The sequence below is a fragment of the Colias philodice genome, chromosome 17 (genome assembly GCF_061535455.1).
Source record: "Colias philodice isolate Cphi_HAF_F1 chromosome 17, ilColPhil1 Martin Lab GWU primary, whole genome shotgun sequence".
In the NCBI taxonomy this organism is placed as follows: domain Eukaryota; kingdom Metazoa; phylum Arthropoda; class Insecta; order Lepidoptera; family Pieridae; genus Colias; species Colias philodice.
In genome coordinates, this window is record NC_143102.1 from 8,237,183 (window position 1) to 8,248,343 (window position 11,161).

General features: G+C 33.4%; 2 protein-coding genes across 2 annotated transcripts; one reads left to right on the plus strand and one right to left on the minus strand.

Annotated features, from left to right (window-relative positions):
* Positions 1-2,445: 2,445 nt before the first annotated feature.
* Positions 2,446-7,948, minus strand: LOC149481208 (sperm flagella and cilia-associated protein 2-like). Its single transcript, XM_089705437.1, has 2 exons — positions 4,632-7,948; positions 2,446-4,526 (listed from the first exon to the last, which is right to left on the minus strand). The coding sequence occupies exons 1-2, from the start codon at positions 7,946-7,948 to the stop codon at positions 2,486-2,488; spliced, it is 5,358 nt and encodes a 1,785-aa protein (XP_089561563.1). The 3' UTR covers positions 2,446-2,485.
* A 315-nt stretch (positions 7,949-8,263) lies between these two features.
* LOC149481209 (uncharacterized) lies at positions 8,264-10,736 on the plus strand. Its single transcript, XM_089705666.1, has 2 exons — positions 8,264-8,395; positions 8,480-10,736. The coding sequence occupies exons 1-2, from the start codon at positions 8,369-8,371 to the stop codon at positions 8,948-8,950; spliced, it is 498 nt and encodes a 165-aa protein (XP_089561792.1). The 5' UTR covers positions 8,264-8,368; the 3' UTR covers positions 8,951-10,736.
* The last annotated feature ends 425 nt before the right edge of the window (positions 10,737-11,161 follow it).

The following is an 11,161-nucleotide window of genomic DNA, read 5'->3' on the forward strand; positions in this document are numbered from 1 at the left end:
CCTCCTCATTTGATCCGTACCTATTCCCGGCGAGTGATTTTTTCAGGTTAGGAAACAAAAAGAAGTCACAAGGGGCCAAATCTGGAGAATACGGTGGATGAGGCAGCAATTCGTACCGTAATTCGACCAATTTGGCCATGGCAACGGCAGACGTGTGAACCGGTGCGTTGTCGTGGTGAAACAGCACCTTTTTCTTAGCCAGATGGGGTCGTTTTTTCTTTAATTCGGCGTCGAATCGGCCCAGTAAATCAGCATAGTAAAGCCCTGTAATTGGTTTACCCTTCTCGAGGTAATCGATGTAGATCACTCCTTGTGAATCCCAGAAAACGGTGGCCATAACTTTTCCGGCCGATTTTACAGTTTTCGCCTTCTTTGGGGCACGTTCCCCGGTCTGGATCCATTGTTTTGATTGCTCCTTGGTCTCTGGTGTGTACCAGTGAATCCAGGTTTCATCGACGGTCACAAAACGACGCAAAAACTCCCCTGGATTCCGCTTAAACAGCGCCAAACACGTCTCCGATGTGGACTCACGGTTGCGCTTGTTTTCCGGTGTGAGTAAATGCGGCACCCATCGCGCCGACAGCTTTCTCATGCTGAGTTCCTCGTGAAGAATATGATGCACTGTTCCTTCTGAAATGCCTACAGTCTCAGCTAGCTCCCGAACCTTCAATCGGCGATCTGCCAATACGAGATCATGGACTTTTTTTATGTTTTCCTCCGTAGCAGCTCTTTTCGGTGCACCTGGACGTGGTTCATCAAAAACCGACGTACGGCCACGTGCAAACTCGTTGAACCAATTTTTGACGGTGGCCATCGATGGAGAAGAGTCACCGTACACAGAATCTAAGCGCTCTTTGATTTCGATGCGCGTTTTCCCGTCCAAAAATAGGAATCGAATCACCGAACGATATTGCTCTTTTTCCATTTTTGCAAAACCGATCGACACGTTCGCTTCCATAAGTTGTCAAATTAAAACAAATGAAGGGATTAGAATGAAAATTAAAAAAAAATAATTAAAAAAGAATGAGCTACACTATGGTAAACCTCTTTTGAAAAAATAGCGCCCTCTGGCGATGAGGCTAGGTACTTATTGAATGCACCAGGTACACAGTTATTTATGAAAATAATTCACGTACTCGGGTACCTACTTTCAATTTAAAATACGTTCTTTAAGCCTTAAAGAACGTATTTTAAATTGAAAGTAGGTACCCGAGTACGTGAATTATTTTCATAAATAATTTAAGCGCACTTAATTCCTACCATTTTCCATTAACGACAAAGCATGAATAACTGGATAAAATAAATGTGAGCAGTTGGTTAGAAACTGCGCTAAAATTACAGGTTGCCATATCCTCAACTCTTTGGTGGTGTTACATCAATGACTTCAGATCAATTTAAAGCTGTAAATGGATATTCCAACCGATATACTGGCTGGGGAGGTGAAGATGATGATATGTTTATAAGGTATTTGTCATCATTCTATATATATATTTGTAAATATGAATGTTCGCTACGCAAAAGGCGTGTCTACATAGAGAGAGCAGCGTCGCGAAGCAGCTTGGTATGTGTGAACCCGCTTAATCACGCATAAATAGTCTGATCTTTACACATATATTATTATTTTTGGCGCAAATTACCTTGATTATACCACTATTATATTTATATTGAGAGTATACACTTATCTGGATTTGCTTTTTAATCGTGCTTTTGCAATAATGATACAGTTTAAAAAAAGACGGGTTGCTCCGGGAGTGCCGGCAGAAGTGAAAACTTGATTATTAACGTTGAGCATGTTTGATATTTTGGAATGGTATTCGTCTTACGCTTTTTCGATCAGGTCACGTGTCCTGACGCGAGTTTAAGATTTTATACCCATTACAGAAAAAGTGCTCAACGCCGCTAAAGAAGTTTTCACTTCAAAATTTTACTTTAAATAATATGTACCTATGTTACAGAATACAGGCGTCGAAATTTCCAGTTTTAAGATACAATAAAACAATCGGTAAATACGCAGCACTGCCTCACGAGAGGAATAACAAAAATAGAAAAAAGTAATCTTTATATTTTTATTACCTACACTTACGCTTCCTTGCCATTGAGCGATTACCTTTTATTAAAAAAAATTAAAAGCATTAATGTATACTTTGAGATGAATTCATTTATAGTAGGTATATAATATACCTATTAGCGTAATCGCACATAAGATTTGGACAGCTTTATTAACTTTAATTTCATATAAATCTAATTTTATTATTTGTTTCAGTCCAAAAAAATTAATGAGCACACGTCGAAAATTTCGGTCAGAAGGTCTCAACTCTATCAAATATGTTTTGGTCAAATTGAAGAAAATGAAATTATTCACGCATATTTTAGTTGATGTTTATCCTGAAAAAGATAATAAACAATCAAACTAAACTTTTATTATTTATTCCATACGAATGTTATTATTTTAAAACAATATCAATGCGAATTGACGACGAAAATATCACAAATACACTTTTTTAATTTCTTCACCTAAATCGATAGCGGTGAATTTGTGAGCCTTGTGCAATATTTTACAGATGTTTGGCTCACTAACAAATTTAGCTACATAGATGTCTTTGTTATCTGTATCTACTTCTAACCTAGCCATAACCTCCTTCACTTGTGCTACATAAGGTGTAATTTTTTCCTCTGGCAACAAATTAAAATGCCACGGCAGACAAATTTTCAGAACATTCCAAATGACTTCTTGACTCACTGCATAAGCTAAATTAGGATCAGGTTGAGGTTCAATTTTTTCCTCTTCTTGAACCTCTTCTTTTTCTGGCTCTTTCTCTTCAATTTCTTCCGTTTCTTCTTGACAGGGTCTACAAATGTACGTCATTTTTACATCAGTTGCAGACTGTGCCACCTTGCTACCGTTAGTAAGACTTTTTTGAGCTTTCGGTAGACGAGCACTTTGAGAACTTTCAATTTTCTTGGCTTTAGAACCTCCCGCTTTGGCTCCCTTTTTGCCCTTCTTATCTTCAGGAGGCGGCTCAGTATACTCTAGTTCTATCAAAGTCGTACCCTCACATGTATTTATAACATTTGTTAATACTGTATCTAGGAATAGTGCAGAACATTTCAAAGCGCATGCTAAACATTCATCTCGATACTTTTTGTCTCTAATTAACTTACAGATTACTTCTTCACATTCTTCTAAAGAAAAACATATTTTCTTTCCAGTAGACATTGAAAGTGCCATCGCAAAGCCTTCAATTGGATTAATACTTTTACTAAAGGCCAGTAAAAATGCGGAATAATTCATTAAATTCTCTGCGGTCTCAAAAAGTTCAAATAAAAAATGTTTCACTAAATTATTTCGCAATTGCGCACTTTTATCCTCGGGGTCCAATTCTGTTTCAAACCATAACTTCTCCTTAATAAAATCACCTCTGTCAATTAATTCTTTTGATTCTAAATCTTTACAGCGGAATTTTTTACGTACTGTTAATAATTCCTCTGCCTTCGGGAATTTAATATTAAGACAATAAATTAGAAAATCTCTCCAGTCAACATAAGCCGTTTCACCAAATAATAAAAATGTCAATTTAGGCACTTGTTCGGGGTCTATGGAGCGCCAGCTCTCAGGAAACATAGGACCCTCACAATTTTCTTTTCCGAAAATAATAAAGTCTTGTAATATGTATATGAAAGCTCGTTGAAGGGCAATACCTGTTGGTGCTATAATTTTTAGCTGAGATCGTAATCGACTCAATTGTGCAACTCTAAACTGGGTTCCTCCAGTATCAGTAGGGCCATTATCTGTTTCAATTATTTCTTCTGGCATAAATTGTAAAAGATTGGGATCAATTATAAATTTATCATGTTCTAAAATTAGGCTTTCAGGAATTTTTTTACCTGCCTCTACTGCCATTTGCAGGTACTTACAGAGACGATCAACTGATTGTATTTCATTTAAATAATAATTGTTGATATTATTTTGTATGTCCATAAATGCTCTATAAATATTATCATTAAATAATTTCATGTCCTTAAAACATTTATATTGCAAAGCTAAAATGCGCAAATTTGCTCGAAACATTTCACCATTAATGGCCATTGTCCATTCTTCAATGCATTTTAAGCCGTTTTGTTTAAAAATTTCTTCTTCATTTATGGACTCAATTGACGTGTTTTCTTCTTTTTTCTTTGCCACTGGTACAATTTTTGCTATCTCACTATATTCTCGACTAATTATAGATCTATAAGAATCGTTTGTATCTTTAATGACTTTCAAAGCAAATTTAACATTATTTTCTATTATCATATTGAATGGATTATTGCTATAATCAATTTCAATGTTTTTTAACTGTAAATCTTGAAATGCATTTTTAAGTTGGCGAAACATCTTATCTTCCCCTCCCTTCTTACTCCCTGATGTTTCATCAGACTCCCTGTATATCTTAATTAGATCTTTAGAAGAAAGGCGATCATTTGGAGGCAAACGCTTGAGCATAGCAAAATAAAAATCGTGAAATGCTTGAAAAGTAAGTATGCACCTGAAAGAAAAAATACATAATAATCACTCTCCGTGATAAATCTTACTCGAATAACGCCTAAATTTATTAATATTAAAAACAGAAAATAGTAAATTGTTATTGTACCTATTTAATTCGGTTTGCATACAAGATATGTATGTATTCACCATCGTCGTCAACTCTTCCAAAGTCCAATTTTCGCAAATAAGAGCTTGTCTTTGTTTCTCAGCAAAAACTTTTCTCTCGTCACATATTTGATATAACTTAATCTGGAGTTCCTTCACTCGACAGTGCCATTCGTTTTTTGTTAAATTAACATCTCGCCAATCATTTTCAAACTCATTGTATTGTTTCTGAAAACTGCTAACTAAATCTTGTTTACGAGAAGGTAGTGTTATTATTTGTTCCATTTTATCTTTAATAAATCTCGTGTAAGGTACTACACAATTCATTTGTAAGCGTATAGCTAAGAACAATTGCTGCATATCGTGTATGTAAGTTTTTTCAACTTCTTCCCAACAAGTCGCTAATGCAATACCAATTAATTCAGAAATAGGTATTTCTCCATAATCCCAGTCTTCTTCTCCCGCTGCTATGTTTATTTCCTCTACGCTCACATTTGATTTTGAAATAGAGCTCTCACTAGCTTCATGAATATTTTCAATAGAAATTGTTTTATCATCCTTCAATTCTTCTTTAGAATCAGGAGCTTTAACAACTGCTAATTCGCTAGCCAATGACATTTTGCTAATTTTAGACCCATGCCGCATTTTTTCTTTTGATTTACCGTTCATAATTTCAGATTTTACTATTTTTGACTTGGTTCGTTTATCTTCAGAGGAGGGGAAATCTAACTGACTCATTACATTTTCTCCGAACAAATTATCAGTCGACTTTAACGGCAATGAATAATCTCCAATTATATATTTACATATTAGTGCAAGTTGTTCTTTTTCTATGACTTCATAATACATACTGTAATTTATACCAAGTGCTGCATAAAATCGATCAATAAATTCAGAATTTTCTTCGGCTAAGTCCCAAATCACAACTTCTTGAAGAATATCTTCAGTTTCCTTTAACCTCAAGTAACAGGTAAAATAGCTTTCAAATGGTTTATCCATCCTTATCTTATGTGGGTCACTAACGAGCTTAGAAACTCGAATTTCTTTGTAAGGATCTTTCTCTTCTTTCCTATGTTTCCTTATACTTTCTTCAAGATATATATCATCACTATCATCTAATTCAGCTTCATCTGGAGGAGCTTTGCCAGAGAATGTTTCTTCGAGTATCTGCGCCTCTCGGTATGTATTTGGATAATTAATGATGACAATTCCATTAATATCGTCTTGATCTTTTACATATTCCACAATCATAGCTGCCAATAAGTACTCAGTTAAGAAATCTCCACTACATAGAGCTTTATACGCATAGTGGCCCAAATCAGCAGCAGCTGATAATGTTATTTCTTCCTCTGGAATGGTTTTAGGAGTTTGTGTTTGTTTAACATTAGCAGGAACGGGTCCTGATATCAAGGAAAGATTTGCTTCACTACTTTTACTTACTATTTCGTCTTCTGCTTTCATCAATTTAATAATATCTTTACTTTCCTCCTCTAGCGCCACAGCCATGAATTTATCGAAAGACAAATCTATATCAGTGCAACCAATCATTTCTGTTTTAAATTTTCTGAGGCAAAAATTAATCGCAGCTTCAAGTCGAACAACATGTATTTTTCTAGCATTAAGAAGAGTTTGCATATGAATAGTAATAGATCTATCTGGCAATCCACGAATTATTGCCTTAGAGCTAAAATCGGGAAGATTAGCAGGAGGTCTTTGAGGTGGATAAGGATATTTAATTTCAAGTAATGTGTAAACCAAATGACCAAGTATTCGATTTCCTAAATATTCATATTTTCTTTCTTCTGATTCTGGTTCAAAATTTGGTATAAGGAGTTCCAGAGTCCAAGGATATAAATAATTATGATATTCAATAAATTCACTTTCATTCAATGCTTCTTGACGATCCAATTCAAGTCTTATTACTTCTTCCTCTTCAGGTATTACTTCTTCTTCGACAGTGGTGTCCCTTAACATATCTTCCAAGGGATCAAAAATGTCAAAGATAGGTTGTTGCTTGTAATACAATGTTTTCCATTCATGTATAAAATGTTCTGGTATATCGTTTTCAAGTAAACGTTTAAAATAAGCGTATTTTGTAGCATAATCTATGATTGAAAGAACAGTATCATAGCAAATTTCACGGTAGTGTTGACGTTTTCTTTTCATTTTCTCAGCATATAGCTTTTTATGAAGCATATTTTGTCTTTGCTTTTCAAAATCAATTTCTACCAGACCTAGATTTATTTCTTCTTTCATATTATCTAGAAATTGATTAAATTGCTGAGTTCTTTGCTCAACAAATTCTGATTCACCAGCGATCCTGTTTTTTACTAAGTTACGTGCTTGTTGACGAGTTTCCATAATTTGAGTTCCCATTTGTTTCTCAAATTGAGAAATTTTCATTACCTTCTTGGCAAATTCCGTATCTAGTTTTGATTCTTCTTCAGCAACAGATAAATCCCATAGTGAACCACTAATGACGTTTCTTAATTGTTTTTGAAATTCCTCTGAATCTGCCTTTTTGTGCATTCTTGTATACAAATTATCCATGTAATTGTGAGCCCATTCAGAATCAATTAAACCTTTCTTCCTTTCAACGAATTTTTGATCCAATTCAAGCAATTGTTCATAAGTATAATTTTGAAATTTGCAAGGATATTTCAAGCAAAATTTATCCATATCTCTTTGGTCTTTTTCGGATATTTTTTTGGGTTTCTCTCCCGGTGCCTTAACAGGTGAAGTAGCTCGTTCTTTTATATCGGCTATGATTTTGGAATACTTGTGCCTTACAAAATCATAGGTATCTTTTACTTGCTGAGCTTTTTTTCTTTGCCATTCAATAAACAATTTCTCGTTTAAAAGTGGCCTAGAGAGATCATCCACAGACACGTCTTTTTCTTCTGGGACTATGTCAACTTTAAAACGGTGGTCCATTTTTTCGACTAAATTAGAAACCATTTTTCGTTCTTTTTTAATAAAGTCAGTTCTATCTTTTTTGTCTAAGTGAAGAAATAATTGATAAAAAAGGCGTAGCAAAGTGGAGCCCCTACCATCCAATAAGTGGTTTAAATCAGAATCGGTTATATTTATATCGATAAAATGCAACCATTCTCTTAGAAGTTTCCAATTCGTTTTTATTTCGTCTATATTACTACTAGATCGTATATAATAATATTTTTCCTCGTTAATAACGTGGTAACTTAGAAGAACAGATGCGATGATATAGCCATCCTTCATCTTTTCTCCGAATTCCTCGGCTTCCCATTTAATTGGACGTTGTAAACGTTGTGATAGCCATTCTTTTAAAACTTCTGCCATTTTTATGTGATTTAAATTCCAGCAAAGTATTAAAAATATCATTAAAGATTAAGATGAAAGATAGACATTTTCGTGGTAATAGGTATTAAATATTGTTTTAATTTTTGACATGTGTGATCCTGACATAACCAGTGTCCAGTACCTATTTAATTTAAACCATTTTAAGTTTACAACTTTGGCGTTGCTTAATAGGCAAGCATTGTTTTTGTAATATAATAATAAAATGTACCTACTTATTTTAATAATAGTACTTTTAAATATTATAGAACTTCGACTTCAAACGTGAAAAGGGCAAAAAGATCTGTAGTCAGGGCAATGGGATGACTTTTAAAAATGTACCGCTTATTATGACATTTTTTGTGATGTTTATTTTCACACGGTTTTTGCATTATTTATAAATTCTATTGCAATCGCACCATAATGAAATGCAACGACTACGATAAAAGTGTATGTTGAACGAGTTGAATATTTTTTAATATTTTCAATTCAACACAAAGAAGTTTATTATCTTGATAATTCATCGTTTTTCAGAAACCCTGCAATCATACGAATCTGGATAATTTGGATAAAGCATTGCATGATTTAGGTATGCTCAGTGCAATAACAGAGGCACGTCGGGAATATTTAAAGGAAAGTAAAGGAAATTTCAGCGTAATGCGTCTCAACACGAGGTACGTTTCCAACGTGACAGTAGGGTATTGTATGAAGAGAAGTACAAATAAGAGCAGGCTTTGCCCATATGTCCTGCCAGTGCGGCATCGAACTAAGAGTGAAAACTCGGACGCGATCAGTAGTGACATGAACGATGTCTGCGATTTTAAATATAGTATACTGGAACCCTCCACAAGCAGCATGAGGGAGAATATTGATATAAAAAGTACAAAACGATGTCAATCCCTCGAAAACCTGAACCTGGTGATAGAGAACCCACCGAAGCCAGAAATATCCCCCGATATGGACTGTGTGTCTACAAGGATCCAGAAGTTGCAGGTAGACGAATGACACACAAAATAATTAAGGTATGGCTGTATTGAGATGAAATATGGTATGAGAGGTAGCTACTAGTTTAGTAAAAGTGTATTTTCAGTGTCCGTTTACCATTTGATATGAGTGAGTTTATGAGATTTTTGTTCCTAAAGCATAAAGTTTTATTAGTTTTAATTTTGTTTATGTTGAAAGTTTTGAGTGTTTTAGTAAAGTTGATAGAAATATTTTGTACCATATTTGTAAGCAATGTGAGTTTAGAAATGCAGTATTCATGAATTATATGAAAAACTATTTGATAAAAAGCAGCAATGTGTTTAAATTTTGTCAAAAATGTTTCATGTTTTGTCAGTCAATTATTACCAGTGATTAGTAGGTAAAAATAATATTCACAACCAAATCAATATCAGAATAACTATGTTTTGTTTAATAAAAGAAGCTGTTTTATTTATCATCATTGCTTACATTTTCAAACAATGTTAAAGCCATAATAATTTTACAACAGAAGTAAAATTTTATATAAAGTTATAAGATATTTATTGCCTATAATTAATAGAACATGTGGTTACCTATAATTAGCAGAACATGTTCAATTGTCATATTCTTAAGCTGTAGAATATTTGCTCTATCTTCTAGAAAATATAGATAAGTAATTAAATAATTTTACAGTATATGAATGTGACATAATGAACAAAATCTGGAAGGCTTCCATTATTTTACTTTTGAGCTAGTTTAAGTTATCAATATTTCATTATAAAAAAATACAAGTCATTTGTCTTATATGTTTTAATAGGATCTGATAAAAATAAGTCAGTCTTGAAATCCATACTTAGTTACAGTTTGATTCAAACTTTATGGCAGTTCAGAAGTTAGCTGCAAATGTATATGCATGCAGGTATCCGACCCTAACATTCCGGTAATATAAAAAAATTGTTTTCTACGCATCAGATCGTTCGATTTTCCGAGCCGCCATTAAGTTTGAATCGTACTGTACTCTAAGTTTGAGCAAACATTGTAAATTATTGATTTTTTGTTTTATATTTAGTTATTTCAAACAAGATATCTTGCATGTTGTTTTTCTTTAATGCTTTGTTTTAAAATGAAGCAAAGAAGCAAACGGAGTAAAAAAGCATTAACTTTTGTTCAGTTTATATTATACAAATGCAATTACATATTTTCTACTTCTAGAATCCATTTCAGTTTTCTTGAACATGTCATTCATTAAATTTAAATAACACTAATATTGCTTTGACATGCAAGATTTCTTACTTCTTTGCGCCTTTGGTAAATAAAACACTACAATTTTGTTTCTAAAACATCTGACGGTAAGGTTACAGGTAAAGTTTTAGTTTTTTGATGTTTAATTATAAGTGCAGTCCTCATCAAGAAAAGATTATTTGTTATACCTAGGCAAAGCTGGCTTTAACCAGGTATAATTACTGAGTTAAGAAACTTCCTTGAACACAAGGAAATATCTCAATGCTAACAAAAATTATATTGTAACTACGTTACAAAATGTAGACATTTGAAACAATGTACTCATACTCCCTAAAAATTTAAATATAAGTTATAATTTTATAGTTTTAATTGATAATAAGTAGTGAGCAAAACTTTCTCACGTTAGTTTGTATATTATTCAAGACACTGATTTATGTCTGTCTATGTGTCTTTGTTGGCATATAAATGCTCGTTTTTTGAATGTTCATTCAAATTTTAGTGATAATATGTATTTTAGATGCTATATGCTTTCAAGGCAGTAGACATGTGTGTAGGGTTGCCAACTTATAGGATTGAGGTATTTTTATGAAGATTTATTTACATTTATATCTTCTGTAACTGTTATTTCAGGTTTAAGTGATAGCATTATTTTATTTTACGCGTGCGCATGTTTCTCTCTTTGTCTCTCTCTCTCATAAAAAGCAAGCCAATTATTTTAGTAACTTCCTTACATCTGGGTGTACCTTGACACCTCAGGTTTTTATAATTTTTCAACAAATATAAGTCAGAGAAAACAGTTGATAATTTTATATTTCTCCAAAATAACATAAATAAATAATGAATAAAGAAATATTTAATACTAGGTCATGGACGTATAAAAAAAGACGGACGGTATATCGCCTAAACATTGAGTGAAGCCTAGTAATGGCGGCGAAACATCCATGTGTGTGTGCCATGTTGCCATGGCAACAGCTGTCCTGTTGACAATGGCGGCTGTATTTTTTTCTATAA